Below are 21,230 nucleotides of genomic sequence, written 5' to 3'. Positions count from 1 at the left end.
CTTTCTGTCCATGAGGGCATCATCATCTACAGCATACAGTATTCTCTCTCCTAGATGTTTGGCAGTTTATTCTAACTAGCAGAACTTGGATATTAACTTTAAAAGCTGCCATGACTATACAGTGTATAAGTGGCATGAGTAGAATCTGAAACTTTTTCAATAGAAAATCCAAGAAAATCACAATAAAGTACCACATCACAAATTCCGACTACTGCCACCCTCCTTTGCAGTAAAATAACATTTTAGTTACATACCTTTAATGAGAGGATCTGCTCCTTCTATCTCAGTCTTGGCAGATGCTGGTAGGCTGTTTGTCTCAGTGGTCTCCTCCTCTTCAATGATTGGCTGTGCAGGAGTCAAGCTCCTCTGGTCATTGGTTGATTTTTCACCTGGACTGACAGGTGAGATTTTGGGAGAGGTCATGGCCTTTTCCGGAGAGGTCTTGTCTCTTGAGAGGTCGAGACTGGGCTGAGAGAAGAACACAGTATTTGTTTTTTTTGTGTATCAGAGTCTGCTGTATGAGAGTTACTACAACACTACTTCTTCGTCTTCTTTTTCTTGTTTGTCCTGTTTCTTATGCTGTACACAAAGAGTACCTTAGTGGGGATAAGAGGACGCTGTCCCTCTGGCCCTCGCGCTCTCTGCTTCTCTTCACGCTTTCTTTCACTCTGTTCTGCCTCTACTTCCAGCCTTCCAGCCTCTTCTGGTAACATAAAAACACAGTCAACACAGTCCTTACAGTGACCCATCAAAGCTTTGTTTGAAAATATAAACCCTAAGCATGAATGCAAACAAGTAGCAGAAGCACACATTTCATGTGCATTTTGTAATTGGAAATCTATGTCTTGGCTAGATTGGGAGTGAAATCATTGCCAAATATATACACCGCAAACAAAAAAACAGAAGTATAAAGTACACCACAAACAAAACACTTATTATGGACTGAGTTGTGGATACATTTCTATGTCAAGTACTACTTCAAGAGAGACAACAAATGATATGCCTATTATGCCAATCACATGTTTATATGGATATATCTATGTGTATATGTTTAAATGCATGTTTATATGCTGATGGGTTGAAAGCCCATCTCCAGTTAAGAGGAAAATAATAGCAGCAGCTATGATAATTAATTTTGGTTTGGTTAAGGTTTTCAATCAGAAGTTAAAAGTGTACTTTTATTCCATTACTCATTTTTAATGTCAATTTGCAGATTTGTCCTTTTTTATGTTATGACCGGTTCTGGCCTCTAGCTTTTGTACGGATCTTTTAAGTCCCTTTGAGCCACAGCGCAGTCTATAGCTTTTTTTGGAACAGCGGAAGTGTGGCTCATTACAAACTCTAGACTTGAACTAACAATAGCCCCCTCTCTATAGTTTGGAACAGCGTACCTTTGGGACTACGCCAATGAAATCTCTGTCTACTTATACTGTATCTCTCTCTAAACTCACTTGAAATGTTCTTTTAATGATGTTGACCTCATTTTCAACCACTTTTACAGTATGTTACTCTTTTTATACAGCTTCTTCAGCCCCAGAGGTTGTTCTTAAGTTAAAAAAAACATATTGTGAAACAGAAATGTATCACTGCAAACCAGTATTATTAGCTGGCATCTATACATTTATTTCTACTGCATGTAGATCTGATAATGCATCATTAATATAACAATATCGCTAGTAATTATTAGCAACTGTGGGCACCGACATTATCCAAAAAGGTGCCGCATACTGCATTTTAACATTAGCACATGTATTTGAAAAAAAGTGTATAACTTCGTGAAAGCACACATTACAGCCATCTTTCGTGATCATTTGTTTACAGTAGATATATCATGGTCATCTGACAGTGATTCTGAATGACACAAGAGCTTTTGCAGTATTTTGCAATTTCTTTCGCCAATCTGCAAAAATGCTATACCACACTATGCTATAAACATTGCTTAAAGTACTTGAGAGAGCATTACAATATTATGTTTATCATAATACTGTTTAATTTTAAAATAAAATGGTGTTTATCAAATAATGCTGTAAACAGTATAATTATCATCAATACAGAATGTGCAATGGTCATTTCCTCAAGATTATAAAATTTCAACTTTCATTGTCTGCATTAAATATTCTGCATTGCCGTAAATATAGATAATGAAGTCAAGAGTCTGGTTTTAAACAGACCTTTAAAACTTCTTGGTGATGGTGATCAGTACAGTATTTAATGATTATGTTGCAATGCTACTGACTATGCTTGCATTTATACGGTTCATAAACTTCTGCTATTAAGCAGTGTCTGTATTTTGTGGATTGACCATGTCATTTAGTGTTTTGTACTTTGTGTAAGTTCAGCACAAAAGGTAAGAATTTAAAAAGTCAGTTTGCCTGATTGTATGAGGAATCCTGCAAACGGAGCCAAAGCAATTACAAAAAATACTTTAATACAACTTCACTTGCTGTCTGAGTTGCAGTACCTAAACTCTCCTGCAGGTGTCTCTGCCTCATGGCAGTTAGACTGGGCTTAGTGTTCTGTGGAGGTGGCTCTGGCCTCGGCCCACAAGGGGCCACGCTTCCACCGATGCTCTGTCCGTCCTCCACGTCAGTCCGTGAGTCTGTCAGGGGTACGATCCTCTCCTGCCTGCCTGTCTCCATCTGTCTGTCCGTCTGTTGTTTGGCGGACACCACGTGGCCGTTAGTCCGAGTATCTGCAGGGGCATCTGAGATGGTGGTAGATCTGTCAGTATCGTCTGTCTCTTTGATGTCACAGGTGCTGCTCCCATCCGAATCATCGATTTCTGCTCCGATGCAGCTGTAGACCATGCTGACCAAGTCTGTGGACTGAAAAGAAAAACACAGATACAGTACAGTCCTCAGACCTTAAAAGTCATGTATTCGACCTCACATAACTTTGTATGATATAACATACTGCCAAATATTTCTCTGTTATTTATAATGTACTGAATCATTTAACCGTCTAGTCTGGTGGTAACAGTAGCAATGATTAAAATTTGTTAATCTGGGGAATTCAATTATGACAAAATTTAATTATCCCTCATTTTCCTGTGGATGTCCTTAAATCCCCTCAGAGATCAGTTAGGATCCCTGGACTCTACTTTGAAAACCGAAGGGATTTGGATGACTCCAACTCCCGGACGTGTGTGTATCTGCTTTTGGGCAGAGATTTAAAAAACAGTCCTCCACAACTCTGACAAGCTACACAAATCAAACACAGGAAAGGGCTGAGAATAGCAGGTGGTAGAGCACAGCATGCAACTATGTACTGTGTCGTGCCATGTGAAATTTTAGGTAGTGGGAGCGGGGCGCTCACAATTTGGATCCGTTTTTTTGAGTTAAGATTGGAAGCTAACAGAAGACATGATATTGAAATATTCATACATCTGCATTTACTTTAAACTGTTTGTGGCGCCAGATTGGTCCACTATTCTACAGAGGAATAATGTTGTTTTTCTATTTGGAAGTTAGGGTCAGTAGCTGCTTGCAGTAATAAGTCAAGAGTTTGAATTTTGGATTTCTAGTTGAACAGTGGTCACAGTAGTCCCTGTGACTATCCCTAGCTCTGTACCTGTCTTTGGATGAGGCAGGGAGGGCTGGAAACTCTTATCCCATGCACAGGTACACCTTGTACGGGCCGAGGTGAAGGTATGGTCCCGTTTGCTCCAGGAACAGTGCTCTCTGGCCTCCCAGCGTCCTTAGGGTGCTGAATCATCGAGTAGACGTTCTCTGAGGTGCAGCTAGAACAAACAGAAAAACACAAACATTTCATACGTGTTTTGGGTGACATACCTGCTACTATGGTATATTAACATCCTTTATATATTAGTTACACAATACAGATTATTAATCTACACTATTATTCCTATGTCATCAATTTATAAATTTTGTAGTTAATGTACACATCGTTGGCCCAGATGCTGTTACACTTCACACACACACACACACACACACACACACACACACACACACACACACACAGTGCTGCTGTAAAAAGACAAAAGAAAGAGTCAGTGCTGCAACAAACAATCTCTTTGATTGCTTAGCAACAATCTGCAGGTAAAACACTACAAAACATGGAAAACTGTTTTTAAAAAAGCTAAAATAGCTTAAGATGAGTCATCTGTTCGTTTATGCTTCCCTTTCAGACTGCTGTAAAACTTGGCCTCCATGTAAAGAGTGCAACTCCTCCTGGGCCACAACAAGGATGTTAACCAGCAGAGGCGATTGCGTCACCAGTTTTTAGCCTTTAAGTTGGATTTGTAAGCGCCTCTGTCAGCTGAAACACATACTGGAGCTCTCAAAAAGTGCCCTTTTCTCCTCCATTTTATGTAACTCCTTTTAATGGTGAAGTTTACAAAGAGTGCCTACCGAGGGCTATTCTCTCTCCTCAGCTATTAATCTGTGTAGTTCATTTAAAAAAAATAAGTTTGCCACCTTGTACTTTTTTTCCTTCTTTGCAATAGTCCTGACTAATTTCTAACTATGGTGCCATTATATAACAGCAGCTCAAATGTATGCAATGCCATAAATTCAAAGCAAAGGAAAAACAGATGGAGACAGAAATATTTTCTTCTAATAAAGTATTTATGAAGCCATGAAATGACGTTTATGCCCAGCACTTGATTCAGTTAACAGCCACCTCATTCTCTGGGTCTGTGCACTTAAATGTTTCTTTCATCCCCTCCTCCAACTCAGCTACTGGGCTGCACACTTACTCTGAGTCCTGATTAGAGATGGTGGAGTTGCGGTTCTTGCGGAAGCCGGAGAAAATGGACAACACGCTGCGCCTTTTCTTTCTCCTCAGTGACTGGGCCTGATGGAGGGATGACAACTGACTGAAGGGGAGAGAAAGAGGAGGAGAAATTAGAGGTTGTTGGTAAAGCACTGCAGCCACTTATTCGTTATGTCCGATGTAATATATGTTCCCGGTATTTGTTTTGGTTAAGTGTTTTTTTGTTGTTGTTGTTGTTGTGTATTTAAAACAGTGTATGTCTTGGGACGCAAGAGAAATTTCAGAAAATACTATTTTTATAAAGAGAAATCAAATCAAACACAACAGAGTTAAAGAACCGATGGATATAGACAGTTATACATACAGTAGGTTCAGAGTTAGAGTTCCTTTTTGGTGAGCTTGCACTATTAATGCAATCAGCCATCAACCATTATTGAGTATAGTATATATTCTACATAAGTCATCACTGGCTAGCGGATCCCAGTGTTAAAAGCTGACTACATTGCATATGTTATTTTTGCTAATGAACCATGTGACAATAATAGACTAAAATGTGTTCATTCTAGCTGGGCCTGTACAGATGGTTTAATTTACTTGACAGAAGGCCTTGTTTTTGCTGCCTCAGTGAATCTTTTTCATGCACTGCTGGTGAGCATTAGGCACACACTGTCATGTAGCCTTAAAATTGTTTGGGAACTACCATTTCCATGTGGTTTGGGCAGTCACAGGTAGCGCTCTTACATGCTGTGATGTACCCAAAGAAAGTAAGTTGCTTAGACATGTCCAGCTCAAAAACTGAGCTTCATTGTGCCAAAATCATAATTACACCACTTTAAGTTAAAATTTTTCCAAATGTAGTTTGTTAGTGACAGTTCTTAAATTAGCAAGTGCAGCTGTAGGAGTTTAGTTGTTGGGAAGACCTGTTTCATAGATTTTTCACGTTAGCCTTAGCATTTTTTTTTTTTCTTTGTCATCACTGTGCAGTTTCATAGAAACAAGTTGGTGAACAAGAGACTGGACTCTGACAGTAAACAAGATGATTTATTTTATATAATGTAATACGTTATAGTTATTGAACAAATAGATCTACAAATGAGGCTTCTATTCTGTGCAAATGGAACATCTCTACTACATCTGTGCCCAAGTGCTTTAGGAACATGCTGTTCATTCATCAATGATACCATTGCATGACATGAGTGTACAGAAGGATTATAAAAGGACATCTAATAGTCCTGTTTTAATGCATGTGGTATTAACTGTACGTAGCACACCGGAAGAATACTTAGTTTATTGCTATTTTTGGTGCAGCAGGTTGATAGTTGTCATTTTCTTTTGTGTTCAGAGCAGATCTACCCTATAGTAAGACAAGATAAGATAAGAGTGTGCATCTCACCCATTAACACCAATTTGATTCACATTTTCACACGCAATTCATTTGATGCATTTAGATAAATGTTAAGCAGTCACTGGGTTTATATAATTCACTTCGGCCCTATCTGGATGAAATGTGTGAAATTATTCTGTTCAATTCCATACACTGTGGTGGAACACTGATAACACATCCATTTTAATTATACTGATATAGTATTGAAGCACATCAAATTCACCAAAGGCAGAAAACCAAACTTGTGAACTGTCTCTTTATTCTATTTCTCATAATTATAACTCCGTATCAGAACTTAGAATCTTTTAATTATGAGAAAACGATCCAATAATTATGACAAAAAAGACCAGTCAGACAGACTGTGATGACGCTATTATTTCCTTCTCGGTTGGAAGCTATTGGAGACACTGATTAATCTACGTGGCAGTATCCATACTGTATGTCAACGTTGCCCAGGAATCTTAAGTTATTGGAATTTTTAAGGTGAACAACATTTGCCGATAATTCACTGTGGGGTCACAATTACAGTGACCACTTCCACATACAAGTGTGATCCATTTGATTTGATCCATTGTTAATATAAAAATATTGATTCTAGCTACTTCAAGGTTGCTCTAGTAATCTACCAGCCCCAGGTCCCAGTAACCAGCATTGTTTTGAATGACAACTTTAATAATAAAATTGTTTTGTGGGTTTTTTTTGTAATTAATATACAATTCCTCATCATTAAGAGACAATAATAACAGAAACTAATAGGAACTGTTTCATATAATTACAAAATTAAGTTCTTACATGTCGTGTTGGATTTGTACCAAATTTGGAGTGCAGTTACTTTAAAGACGGGGTAATCCATAACACATCTTTATGTCAAATTCAGTGAATATCTCCTCAGCTGTCTGGAGCTGGGAAAACCATCTCATTCTCTCTGCATGCTGCATCTTTGCAGCAGAAACTGTAGCAACAGTTTGCTAACCCACAAATTAGCTTAGTTAGTTACATTACTTGCTGTGTCGTTTTTGCTCTATATCATGGTATTTAGTCATGGTGAGAGGTTTCTCTAGAATCACATTCCCTACGTGTAATGTTTATGCTTTTGCTCTTGTATGTGTGTTGTTAGGGGGTGCTGTATTAATGACATATATTATATAAGTATATAATGTATTTTTCAATTACTGCACAAAAGTAAAACTGACGCTGTGAGCTACCTGTCGGGTAGAACTCTCTTGCTGTAGAAATCAGGCAGGCCATCCTCCAGCATATTGACTCCTCCGTTCTCTGAGCAATGCTACACACACACACACACACACACACACACCAGGAAAAAGATAGAATAACAGGATAACAATGATCAATCTACCATGTCGATAAAAAGCTGAAAGGCTGACAAAAGGTATCATCATTTCAAATGACTGGCTGGCAAAACAGGATCCACTGCCAACAGAAGTATGTTTGTAAAAAAACACTCCTCATTATGCTGCCCTAACTGAGTTTGTACTGATTTAGAAAAAGCTTTTACAAAGTCTAAAAACAAACAAGCCGCTAACTTAGAGGCTGCCCCGCGGCCCCTGGGAGATGGTTGTGCATGATTAACATTTGAGTCACAGAGACACATGCGACAGCTTCCTACTTTACAAGGAACCTATTTTTGGAAAGTGCCACTGGCATGGAAAACAAGATAAACACCAAAAGTTCACACAAATCAGTCAAGCAATAAAAAAAAAACCCTAAAAACTATAGATATTTGGTTTACTTTCTCACCTCTACACCCTCCTGAGCTCATTTGTGGAGACACATGGGTTGAATTTCATGCTGGAGCATGAGATCAAAAATGGGGCAGATTACCATACAATGGTGTTACTAGCACAATAAAAACTCTTCTGCCTTCTTTTTGCCATAAAAATGGTTCAGACACATTTTTTAAAGGGCCGGCTGTGTTAGAGTAAGGCCAACAAGTCAAAGTTGATTCCTGTCTACTGATGCTCGTAAGGTCAAAGGTCATTGCCACGCCATTTGCCATCAACTTACTGATTCTGGGGGAGGGTGCCCTGCTCTGTGTCTACGCGGTGGGCGAGGCCTGACATGGGTCACGTGACGCAAGGGCGAGCCATTGGTGGGGAGGGTGGACAGGCACTCCCATGATGCCGAGTGGGTAAGAGGGGCAGAGTGTGATGGAGCAGAGGGAGTAGGAGAAGGACTGGGCTCGTCACCCAAACCTACATTGAGACAGGAAAGGATTGTGACAATAATAGGGCAAATTAACCTGTTTTAAGATTTCAATTAAACATGCAGCTACAAACAAATAACTCCTCATGAAAGAGTTCTTATACAAACTCAAATATGAAAACCTTGTATGGCATTTATTTTTCATCACTTAAAGTAAAAAAAAAAAAAAAAGACCAAAAGCCCACGCTAGCTGCCCTGGATGAAAATGGAGCAGCAACTCTGATAACCATTATAACCAGTGGGGCAAAAAATGTCAAGTTTGGCCTAGGGTGGTATCAGAGAAATAAAAAGGCCATGTTATTATCTGAAAAGGGTTAACCCTGATTTTAAAACATTATGTGCAAATTAAATATTACTGGTTAATTGGCTAAAAAGCCAGCTTCAATACTAAAATAACATGATCACTCATTTTATCATGGCAAGTTGCACACCACTTGTGTGGCTGATGACATACAGCCCAGTCTCATTTTACACTGACCGCAACCCTGATAGTACTTTAAATATATGATGCTATAGGAGCACTTGAGGGCAGTTAGATGCGAGTCGAGGCACAAAACTCACTCAGTCTGGTGGAGACGGGACGAATTCTTCTAGTTCTGGAGCTCCTCTTTTTTATAGCCATTGTGTCCTTTTGTCAAAGGAGATAAATGCATGATGAGCAGTGACTTTATTTCAAACACTATATCTAAACACAGTGACACAGATAAGACAACACACAAAGCAAACAAAGGAATAAAAATGCGTTGTGTTTTGTATTTTAACATTTATGAATTATTATCACCACCAGTGCACTGTGAAGCATTATAATAAATGTTGTTAACAACCAACAAAAGATAAAATGCTGTGCCTTTACTTCACAGGAAATCAGTTTGGTTGCTTTACGGCACAAAATGGCAAAATGGGACTGATAGCTTGCTTACTTTGTTCTTTCAACAGCTCAGAATCTAACAGTATTCAATTTATAGCCAGTGGCACCCACAGACGTTTTTCATGTCCAGATGAGGCCACTAAAAATCTTGGAGTAATACACCCATCTATATCAGTTAGAAGCATATTATGCATCCAGTCCTCATTACTCAGAAGCATATTATGCATATGTGGATCACAGGGATTGGGCCTAATTCTGATAGCAGATGATGCTAAAAAAAAAAACATTCAGCTCCTGCTACGTGAGAATTTGCTTGGGAGACCAGCGAGGAGAGGGCGAAACAACTAAACGATTTATTAAGTATTTGCATCAGTACCACAATATTCACATTCAATAATCATGGAATAAAATGTTACCAGGCACACACAAACGCTATCAGCATGCCTTGAGACACTTACTATTCCCAGGTTGACGCCAAAGTCCTCATCAGGAAATTCCAGAGACTCGATAATTCTGGACTGTCTGATAGTGCGTCTGCCCGTCCCAACGTCATCCCAACGCTTCGCCTGAGACACCTGCCGCAGCTGATGCAACACATCAAACACATGCATGAACACATAGACACAAACAGACACACACATTCACACAGTGATGACACCTGGAACAATTTCTTCTAACACAATCTCAGAGGAGAACTGCGTCCGCCCTTGTACCCAAAAATCTCACAAACAAAGCAAAGGGTACTTTTGTGGTAGTTTGCAAAGCTCATGCAGAATATGAATAAAATACAAGATCGTTATTATCAAAGCGGAGTGAGGTATAATAGAGGACAAACCGGCGCTGCAGCAAAACAGTGAAAGGAAAATGAGTAACGGTAGAGGCAGTGAATGGAATGTAAAACAGAGCAGGGCAGGCAGTGTTATTGCCAGAAGTCTACTTTTGCCACCTTTTGCACTGGCTTCATTTTAAACAATTCAATTGTATGGAGAGGAGAACCTGCAGGGTCTAATCATCGCCTTAACTGACTCAAATCTAGTCATCATGTTGTTTGAGTGCAGTTTTCTCGCTTGAAAAAATCCACACTTCTAACCTTTCATCCTGATATAGTAATGACAAACAACAGTAGTGCCTACTTCAATAACTTAAAAGATACTAAAAATTAAATATACACAACATTTTTGACAGCATGGGAGGTTTCTATCACAAACATTCAAACATATCAGATCTTAATGAGTCCTCTGCGCTATAGAAACAGACCATAGAGTAATAATAAGCTTCTGCACTTGAATCAAATTGCACTGCTACTGTTTTTGAACTAATTAAACTGAATCTTAAAGCCAATGTTATAATTTTGTTGTGTGTTGACTTTGACTTCTGAGTGTAATCTGGAGGCATATCTGGGCTGAGTCTATATGCACTCCACTCTAAATTGATGTGGCTGGAGGCAACATTTGATCAATATGTTATCTTTGCAATACACTGATGTATTCCACAGTAAGAGTAAAACTGGAGGGCAACATGCTTTTAAAAAATTGTTTTTATGTTCAGATGCATCCATGACTCATCTTACTATAGAAAAATATTAATATATCTTACGCAAACAGACAAATCAGTAAATGTACATGGCAGCAGAAACACCGCTCTCTCAAATTGTGAAAACAATCACTTCTAACCTACATCTGGGGTTGGGGCTTATATTTGAGTAAATGTGTCATTTTTTGAGTTGGTTAAATTTCCACAGTTTTGATCTCTTTGCTATCAAAAATGACTTTGAGATTGCAGATTTACCACTCTCCAATCTTTGTTGAGAAATGTAAATCACATTTGATTGTTTGTTCTTCTTATCATTAGTGTTATGGTTTATAAAATTTCAAACAATCTTTACTCAAAATTAAGGTGCAACAACTTTCTAAACCCCGCACTAGAACTTTTCTACAAAGAAGTCATGCATTAAAGTGATATTACCAGTACCAGGGTTTTATGAGTGGTGTAGAGTTCTTGTAGAATCTGATCCACTATGGAGTTGGTCAGATAGGAGACCACAGACAACTTCACCTCCCTGAAAAGAGGAGAGCAAAGGACAACAGAGGAGGGAAACACAATTTAATCAGTAGGTTAGCTGCTGAAGTTCTTGGCTTGACCTGAACTGTTTCACCAGCTCCCTTTCTTACTCCAGTGCTCTGTTAATATCCTCAGCCGCTCTCTCCATGAGAGCGTTGCGGATGGCGGAGCGAGGGATCGAAACTTGCTCGGAGATGGACGAGAGAGGTGGGGTGAGTCTCTCGGCGGCTGAGCAGGACATTGGACACAGCTCGCGGCACAAAGACACCATAGAGTCCACTACCACCTAGACACAAATGTCCCGAGACATGCATCACTACACATACATGACATACGTGTTCCAAAGCACTAAATTATTCATGCACAATGTTTTCATCTCCTCACTTAAGATTTTTATCCAGCTCCTTTACTCCGACTCTGTCATCTTTTATTTATGTGCATTGTAGCAGTCAGTTCATCCATGAATCAACTTGTAACAACTGATATGATCTGTTCACATCTTCTAGATCTTTTATTTCACACCAAAGTTGGACATCATTGCATTACTTCCCCCACTGATATTATTGCAATTTCATTGATCTTGATGTTTGAAAATTAGAAATGCGTCCTTGTGCATAACAGCAAAATTGGGAAGCACAAACAGAAATGTGCACTATGCACAAGTAAGTTGAAATTCAATACAAAGTATCCCAGATTGTGCCAGGGGTGTGCTGCTTTTTTATCATTCGACTGCGCTGTGCTGCTGAATCCCGATGGGAACAGAATGGAACTTAAAAAAATGTTAAACCGTTCCTACCCTGTGAATTTAAATGCTACATTTCTTTTGAAGTCAGCATACCTGCACCGCACACACCATCACACACTATTAATGGGCAATTTAAATGCAACTAGTCCAGAGCTCCACTACTGTTTAAAATACGGATGCATCAGGAGATGGCTGTCTCTGCAATTACGGCCCACAGTTGCACCTCCAACCCTACCTGCAGTTCTTTGTCGGCAGCCTTGGCCAGTTCTCCAGCCAGAGTGTCCAGTCGCTGTTTGACGGGGCCGTCCACTGACAACACATGGGCCAACTCACACAAAGAGGGATACAGCTAGTACACACACAAACGCACACAGCAGGACAGGGAAAAGAAGACGTTAAGATCAGTGGAAGAAGGAGTCAGTATCAAAAGGGAAAGAGTGCTCATCAAGCAAAATGTCAGCTGAAATGTTATATATATGATTATTCTAAAAATGTAAGCTGTATTTTGAGTAGCAGGTGAAGGTGTAGCTAACTTTGGCTTCATTCTATACCGATGTTCAGTTTAATCACTAACAAAATCATCAGATTTTATAAGCTGGACGTATGTTATGTGTACCAAAAAATTTTATTTTATTCATAAATCATTTTTATATAAAAGCCATTAAAGGGGGTCTATTATGCTCATTTCCAGCTCTATATTTCTATTTTGGTTTTGCATGATTCACAACAGAAAAAGCACCTTCTGCAAGACATATTGACCAACCACCAAAACTTGAACAGTCCTGAGCAGAGCAGTAAGTATCTCCGCTCTGCTTGTAATGCTCTACACCGCCTCACTCACTCAGATGGTGGTAGCTTTTTTGTATAGGTCTTAATATCTTTGTGTTTGTTGTTATTTTGTAAGTACCTTTGTCTTGCAAATACTTCTGTTAACCACTTGTGGTAATACTACTAAAGAAAGTGAGAAACCTGTGGCCCTTGGATATTGACTATATGGCAACTCCCACTCTGGGATTCATTATCCAATGCATCTGAAATCCTGTTCAACCACTTATCCAATGACAAGTGTATACCTGTTTTAAGATGATTATCTGTGTTGTTTTCCTCATGTCCATTTTGATTCCGATGAAGACACAGTAGTGTCTCGAAGTTAGTCTGTTTGCACAATTGAAGGCTGAAAATCAATCAGTGTGCTCCAGTCTCCGGGCTTTGAGCCTGTTTGGCTCTGTTTTGTTGCAGAGAAAAACAGATCTAAATAGGGAATACTGCACCACCAGGCCGTCTCCTTTGATGTGTGGTACTGGCAGCCATTAGTCTAAGAGCTAACAGGAGGTGACTTCTCCATTTCTGTAATGTGGTGGACATTGCAGGACTGTTACCGGTGAAATGTGAATGCTTAATCCAAGTGACAAACACAAAGGAAATTTGTGTGGAGCTCGGATTTCCACCAGAACTGGAGACAAAACAAACAGTATCGTAAACCGGAGGCGGTACAGCGGTGCTTGTTTTAAGTTTTGTGAAACTCAACAATTTTCAAATGTGTGTTGTGTTCTAATTAACAGTGAAATAGCAGTAATATGTACTTGTTACACCCACATGTTTTACAGTTTCAGCTGTTGCAGAGCACATGTAACATTTAACAGCTTGTCACATCATTAACTTGTCTCATTCAGAACTTGTTTTGTCATGTTTGGGGTTGTTGAGTGATTCTGTGTATTGCTACTCAGGTGTATTGATGTCAGTAAACACCCTCTTCATTTGGTTTCTTTTTGGGTTGAACTTGGTGAAGCTGCTCTGTAGTGTTTTCAGTTCTGTTTGTTAAGGGCTCATCCTGGTCTTCAGTGGTGACTTTTAGCTGTTCTATGTCATTTGAAAGAGGCCATTTTATGCTTTTTGTTTTTACCCTTTTCTTTATTGTGTTATATATATTTTTTGTGCATGTAACAGGTTTGCAAAATAAAAAACGCCCAAGTCTACCCCAAAGGGAGTTACTATCTCCCGCAGAAAACACTGTAGCCCAGCCTTTACTTCCGTAACCTGCCTGCATCACTTTGTAACACGTGTCATAATACTCACCTAGCAGCTAGTGTGGCACGCCCTAACATTAGCTTCAGGCAGTCAACGGACATAATGTTGTTATTAAGGTTTTGTTACACTGTTACAGACTGAAGCAGCTTTGCTTTGGATCACACTACTTTGCTTGTCTGGACCAGCCTTACTCAGCTTCTGATTGGCTAGTCGTCCTTATCTAGGTACTGTGTATGTGTATCTCCCACGAAAGATTGAATAGAAGTGAGATACCTCACTCAGTAGCTAAAATAGAGCGTTTAACACACAGGGTGCTCCAGCAATGTGCAGTATGACAAAAATATATTGTGTTTTTGAAAATTAAACCATGTAAACCCCTAAATACAATTCTGAACCTGAAAATGAGCACAATATGACCACTTTAAGTGATTCGCACAGTACATCATGTTTTCCTACATTAAACGTTTATTATTCGTAATGACCCTTAAAAAACCTCTAAAGTTTTTTTGGTCTCTACCAACTCCTGAGGGAAATGTCTGGTGCGTGAGGAAAGGCAGAGTTTACTTTCACAAGTAGTCTAGTCATATAATCCATTATAGCCCCTTTAAGTACAGTACCTGAGAAAAGTTATAGTAGCTTAGTAGTTTAGTTAACACACAGACTCACAGCTCTCGAGTCCCTGGCTTCTTTGAGGATCTGTCTGGCTGTCTGGACCTCTTCTCCTTCCTCACAGCCTTTCAGGACACACACTTGCTGCTGCACCCGCACACACAGACGCTCCATCACCTACACACACACACGAAAACAAATTCAAACAAACATGCACCGAAAAATCACGCACAGAAATGACACAAAAATACACATAAAAATAAAAACCTCTGCTTGTTCACCATCATGTGCACAAATACAGACACACACCTGTTCAGCAGTGCTGGTGACAAGGCCTTGGTGCAGCCTAAGAGCCTGTTTCTGGGAGAAACGCTGTGTCTGGTTGTTCCTAAGCAGGGCACGTTGGATCTGCACACACACACACACACACACACACACAGAAAACAAACAATGAGAGAGAGGGGAGTGGAGATGACAGGTGTTTACAAAGCAGTGTGCAGGAGACAGCCGACAAGTCCATTTGCATGGTAATAAGGAGACTGGAGAGAGCGTTTTGATCCCCAGAACTAAATGGGATGCCTTTGATTTATTTTCTTGACTCAGCAGGTGGAAGTCTTCACTTCTTAATCATCTTATGTAAAGAAAGATAAAATCAAGGGTTCTTCAAGGACTCAGGAGCTTCACATACAATGCACAGACAAACAAGGACCCTAACCCTAAATAAAAGCTTCATACACTACATATACACTCTTAGATGAGTACTAAGAGAGTGGTCCATTAGGCCAGTTCCACAGCAGATCCATTTATGATGTTAGAAAGAAAGTATAGTAAAAAAAAAAAAACATGTTAAACTGGTGTACAAATAAAGTGTTGATATTGTTTGTTTATGTATCTGGAGATGTATCAGAAATGCTCCTTAAAAGCTCCAAGCCTCTCGGGATGTGAGATGTTGTGCATGATTGACAGCCACCACGGAAATGGAGTCTGACATGCAATGTAAACAGACAGCTCTCTTAACTGCAACTTACAAACCAAGTGACAAACAGCATTTAGTTAGCAGTGGTATTGACGAAAAATTACCACACCATTCAGTATCTAAAATTACAGATATTTATATATTTAGCTATAGCCAGCTCTCCTGTCAAATCCAAAAAGCTCATGTTTGCTGCTGGCACACAGTCTCTTTCGTGTCTTTGTCATAAGGCTGCTATCTGGCTGCCATCGTGATATGAACATAGCAATAAACACATTGCAAAAGACTGCCTGAAACGCAATAATTAGGAAAAATGATTTTATTTAAGGATGGGCTTTTGGGGCTAAAGACTGTAGTATCCGCCTTTTTCTCTGTGTTGAGGCTACATACACACACACACACACACACACACACACGCAGAGCAGAGAGGCCGTGGTGGAGATAATGAAGATAACTGAAGATACCTGCAGGTAGTGAATCATATCAGCAGAGGGAGGTTGACAGAGGACAGGAGGAAGGACTGATACTGACTGATGTCTTTATTCTTTCTTAACTTCACTCGGTATTTTGATGTCAGGACTATGATTTATTTTACTGACATTTTAGATTTGTTTCCAGTGAGATATTATTGAGTTTATATACTGACTTTGCTGTTGTAAAATTTACTGATTCTGCTCTAGAAACCATATTCAGTTATATTTAATTCCAATCCTGTTCTGAAGTTAAAGGCAACCAGGCTGACACAGGAACAGTCAAAAGTCACATTGTTATCGCAGCACTGAACAATGTTATCGCACATTGAAGATTTTCCTCGCATGATGCCGGCCTACTGTCATGCCAGTAAGAGAAGGTTATGCAAATGTTGCTTGAAATATATCAAATTAATGTCTCCTATTATTTAGTCTGATAAATAATACTAAAAAATAAAAGCAAAAAATAAAACTGATACAGGGGGACATCAATAGTCGAAGCACATCTAGTGTGTGGTGTAGCAAGAAAAAACTAATTTCTCAGGTGTTTTTTAAACATGTAATTTCAAAGGCAACCATACAAATCAGTAGCAAACAGAAGTATGTTAGCTGTAAAAGAGATCCATCACTTTCCAGTGTGAGTTGTTAAAGGAACATGAAAAAGGATGAACAGCAGAGATCTGAATTGCAGATACACTGGTATGAAAAATCATCATCTAAGGTTTATGTGACCTGGACAACAGGGTGGAAAATCCTGACAGCATGCTGTATGGCAAACAGTGACACATCTTTGTTTTAAACATGGTTTATAGTTTACTTGTTTAATATATATTTCATATTCTTTATTATAAATTTCCGTTTTATATTTATGATTCTTTACTTTTGCAGTACTTGTTTTTCTATTTATTTTCTCTTACTGTGTTTCTTGTTATGCACCAAAATAGCAAGGCAAATTCCTTGTATGTGAAAACATACTTGGCAGTAAACCCGTGTCCCTGTGTGTGTGTGTGTGTGTGTATATCTGGCCTTATGACAATAAAGCAAATTCAACAAACCCATGGTTCATTCTGACCATAACTGTCAGGTAATGCTCTTATTCAACATTTGCATATAAATATATAATATGATGCAGCAAATTTAGACATCACAAACAAAGCTCCTCTCACCTTGGTCAGGGCTTGGTCCGTCTTCTCTGGGGCGCTGCGGTACGCCTGAGTGACATCACTGAGGGGGAGGGGCATGTACTGAAGGGTAAAGTTACTATTAAGTGAAGAGAGAAAGAAGGAAGAGAAAGAGGGAGGAGAGAAAGCCAATATTACCCTTGCAATATTAAGCTGGAAGAATTATGATGTTAACAGGAACAAACAGGAAACACCCAGAGCATGTGTAACACTTGCCTCTAATTCCTTAATATGCAAATGTGCGCGCGCACACACACACACACACACACACACACACACCCACACACAGTGAAAAAAGCTAGTTTGACTGGCACGCACGTCAGAGGACTGATGTAACGGTGTGTAATAGTAAACACTGTACAAAGATGGTAATCTGCCTTTCATATGGGTGTGTGTGACTGATTTTGTGTGTATCCCCTCTTCAAACGATGGTGTGTTGTGTTCGTCTTACTGCTCCAGCGCTCTCGCCACATCTTGGAAGCCTGTCGCTGTTGTGTTGTTACGATCCCACGTCACACTCCTGAGGGGGATCAAACAAGGAGGAAATATGGGAAGACAAGCACAGAAAGGAAGAAGAAGAAGATCAGTAACTTTCTCAAGCTCACACACACACACACACACGGCATAGTATCACAGTTATAGTACTTATCTGACCATGCAGCTGCACAAACATATCCCAGGATTAACAAAACGTTTGTCACGACTTTCTTTCTGCTACATGCACAAAATGAGCCCATATCACATTATTAGCAATGCATGAACAACTGCCATGCAACTAATGAGCTTCTGTTATTTCACAGTGCAGATTCTCCACCTACACTCCACAGCGTCTAACTCCTGTTTTTAATATATCAGTCATTTTCAGACCGATTCCTTTCATCCATCCTCCTCCTCCTCCATTTCTCCTTCCCCCGACTCGCTCTGCCCTAGAAATTCAATCAGCGAAACCCAAATCTCACTCCTTAGGTGGTCTCCCTCTCCTGTTCCCTTCATAACTTTCTCCCTCTCTAGTCCATATCCAACCATTTTCCCATCCTACTACTTCCATCCTACCCCCTGTCCTGCTTCCGTCCTCCTTTCCCTTGCTCTTTCTGCCCATCAGAGTTTCCATCTACCCCCTTCTTCCACCACACCTATGAAACACATGCACATCTTCATTCAGCTTTTCTCTTACTTAGGGGTGGTGCAATACATTGTATGCCTGAGGGCCATTTCCCCTCTTTTCCCACCCTCCACTTATTCTCCTCTCTATCCCTCCAACTCCTCAGCCTTACCTTCTTATCTCCTACATGGTTGACTTTGAACTCAGAGTTCTACCTCTTAGCAACCTCAGTATGTCCTCTCCTCAAACCACACCAAACATATTAATTTTCTCTCTGATCCTATTCTTTCATCTGTCCTCTCACACCTCTTTTTTCCAGTCTTACTCCTCCTATCCTCCTCTGTAACGGAATGCTCTGATCTGAAATGAAATCTTCCTTTGCCCCAGTCATATTACTGATTTAAAAAATACATGCACACTCACCTGAGTGTTGTGTTGATCTGGAGGGCTTTGCTGAGCATCTTGGCCCCGGAGTCTTCCAGGAGGTTGCCGCTCAGATCTACCTTCCGTAGGCAGGCGTTGGAGCCCAGAGCGTTGACCAGCACTGTGCCACGCTGGCGGAGTCTCGAGTCAGACAGCGAGAGGGACTGCAGGGCCTGGAGGAGGCAGGAAGAGAGTGAATGGAGAATATATGATGGAGGATGATTTGAAAAAAAGAACTTTCAAGGGTGAAACAGGTGTGAGTAGTAATGCCAATGAGGTGGGGCTCATTATTTTTAACTTCTATTTTCAAAATGTTGAATCATTATTACAAAACTTGTAAAAAGAACTTGGATGAAAATTTGATTTAAAACACAATTTTCAGCTCAAACCCTCTGCAGATGAATAATTTATTTATTGTACTTTACTTACTGCATAATGATCATCTGCTTGTTAGCATTTTCTCCCATATTTTTGGCCACTTACATTTATCAGCATCTGAGCAGTGCATTTGCTTTTGAACACATTGGAAAAACATTTCTGTGTTGGTTTAAATTGGTTGAAACCAACCAGAACATTTTTTTTTTTTAAATTGGTACTTTTCATTGAAAAAATGTAAACTAAAATTTTCCTCAATTATAAGTTCTGGTTCTCCATGCTAACACTTCAGCCTTTTTGAATTTCTGAAAGTATTTTAGATGCAAAGCAACATATACCTATTCTTCATCTACCCTAAATTAAAGGTGGAGCTAGCAGCTGGTTAGCTTAGGTTAGCATAAAGACTAGAAACAAGGAGACTTTGGTTTTTGTACAGCTTAAACAAAGAAGACATAATGTGTTAATTAGCTTCAGAGTTGGTTGTTGGTGGATTTTGTTACATTTGCACACAGCCACGCTAGCCGTTTCCCTCTGCTTCCAGTCTTTTTTGCTAAGCTTAGTGTCTCCTGACTCTCATTTTCTGACTTTGATGTTTGCAGACTTCAATGTTAGCACGGGGCACTGGACCAAAGCTGTACAGGGGACGCACAGAGATGAATCTGATGTTTGTGTCGTTACTTGGCCGAGTTGACTGCCAGGCCAATCTCTGACAAGCTTGGTGTACTTTCTTTGAACCTTTACACATCTACACACATCTGTTTCTGTTAGTGAGCATGCACACATGCATCATACCATACTCAGTGCGAGAGCATACTTGTGAGCTATCACCATCAACAGTGGTAAATAATTGAGTAAGCTACTTGTCATGCTGGATTTGCAGAGCGGAGAGCAGCCAGAGCCCGGGAACCTCGCTGCTAAATGGAGCCCAAATGAATCATGCGACCGAGCCCAACATGACTTGTTTGCACCTTGTGTTTGTGGCAGGTGGGAGATTGAGCTTCAGTGCACATGAATGAGGACACAAGAATTTAAACGGTGACAAGTGTGTGTTTGATTGTGCACAGGGTGTGTGTGGGTGTGTGTGAGACTACAAATTTATGAAATGTGCATCTGTGCAGAACACCACAGAGGATTTGTGTGTGTGTGTACACATGCAATGTGTTACATAATCCAACTCACACACTCTTCCTCTTGTACCAAATGAACCAGTTTCTGCAGAATTTCATCCAGCACCCTGAGGAGGCAGAGAGAAGAGGAAAACATTCATCATTAGTATCATCTTCACCACCATCTGTACTGCTGGTTTCCCCGCGTGGTCCGTACCTGCCCTTGATGTTGAAGTTCTTCCCCAGCATCAGGTGTTTGAGGGAGGGGTGCCTGGAGAAGGCTGGGATGACAGCCAGCAAGTCAGCATCCAAACCTGCACACAACACACAGACACACATCACTGGAGTGCAACGTCAGCAGTACTATGCTCTACGGAGCCTTTGTGAAAACCCACTTCCAAGTAGATGTTTAATTAGTACCAATCAACTAAGGGAACAGGCATGAATCTTTAAGAGAGTTAGTCCTTAATATAAAAAGACAAGATGAACTGACATATTAAACTAAAAAGTCATATTTTTACTACATATAGTTTCTGGGCTGTCATACCAGTGACTCATCATTTACTATGCCAGATGATTTTTTGATTGAACAGTTTCTGGCTTTGAAAGCTCAGTTTTTGTCTCATGGTCTGTTTTGGAGCAAAATCTTGCTGCCCACTGAAAATCCAAAATACTCCCAATTAACGCTCCTACTCCTACGTACAAAGCTCAAGGATAGATGATGCTGCTAAGAGGTAGTGGTTACAGTGGTAAAATATTTCAGCTAAACAAACACAACATATATAGCTAAACAGCCAATCACATGGCAGCAACTCAATGCATTAAGGCATGTAGACGTGGTCAAGACAACTTGCTGAAGTTAAAACCGAGCATCAGAATGGGGAAGAAAGGGGATTTAAGTGACTTTGAACATGGCATGGTTGTTGGTGCCAGACAAGCTGGTCTGAG

At 39.9% G+C, this 21,230-nt stretch overlaps 1 protein-coding gene across 2 annotated transcripts in view; it reads right to left on the bottom strand.

The window, feature by feature from the left end:
* Positions 1-21,230, bottom strand: part of carmil3 (capping protein regulator and myosin 1 linker 3) — a 73,731-nt gene that overhangs the window by 3,109 nt on the left and 49,392 nt on the right. Inside the window, exons 19-37 of one of the 2 annotated variants that reach the window (XM_046051573.1) lie at positions 20,500-20,596; positions 20,356-20,410; positions 18,802-18,974; positions 17,728-17,796; positions 17,262-17,355; positions 14,962-15,060; positions 14,710-14,829; positions 12,251-12,364; positions 11,381-11,556; positions 11,175-11,268; positions 9,668-9,793; positions 8,903-8,969; positions 8,144-8,331; positions 7,324-7,403; positions 4,718-4,837; positions 3,571-3,739; positions 2,462-2,825; positions 597-703; positions 255-468 (exon numbers count right to left, since the gene is read on the bottom strand). In XM_046051573.1, coding sequence (XP_045907529.1) covers positions 255-468; positions 597-703; positions 2,462-2,825; positions 3,571-3,739; positions 4,718-4,837; positions 7,324-7,403; positions 8,144-8,331; positions 8,903-8,969; positions 9,668-9,793; positions 11,175-11,268; positions 11,381-11,556; positions 12,251-12,364; positions 14,710-14,829; positions 14,962-15,060; positions 17,262-17,355; positions 17,728-17,796; positions 18,802-18,974; positions 20,356-20,410; positions 20,500-20,596 — 2,526 coding nt within the window. The remainder of the gene's footprint in view (positions 1-254; positions 469-596; positions 704-2,461; positions 2,826-3,570; positions 3,740-4,717; positions 4,838-7,323; positions 7,404-8,143; positions 8,332-8,902; positions 8,970-9,667; positions 9,794-11,174; positions 11,269-11,380; positions 11,557-12,250; positions 12,365-14,709; positions 14,830-14,961; positions 15,061-17,261; positions 17,356-17,727; positions 17,797-18,801; positions 18,975-20,355; positions 20,411-20,499; positions 20,597-21,230) is intronic. The other variant, XM_046051572.1, reaches the window with a different exon arrangement.

The sequence above is a fragment of the Micropterus dolomieu genome, linkage group LG06, assembly GCF_021292245.1.
Source record: "Micropterus dolomieu isolate WLL.071019.BEF.003 ecotype Adirondacks linkage group LG06, ASM2129224v1, whole genome shotgun sequence".
In the NCBI taxonomy this organism is placed as follows: Eukaryota; Metazoa; Chordata; class Actinopteri; order Centrarchiformes; family Centrarchidae; genus Micropterus; species Micropterus dolomieu.
Note: the sequence above shows the minus strand (reverse complement) of the source record. Positions and strands in the feature narration are given on the sequence as shown.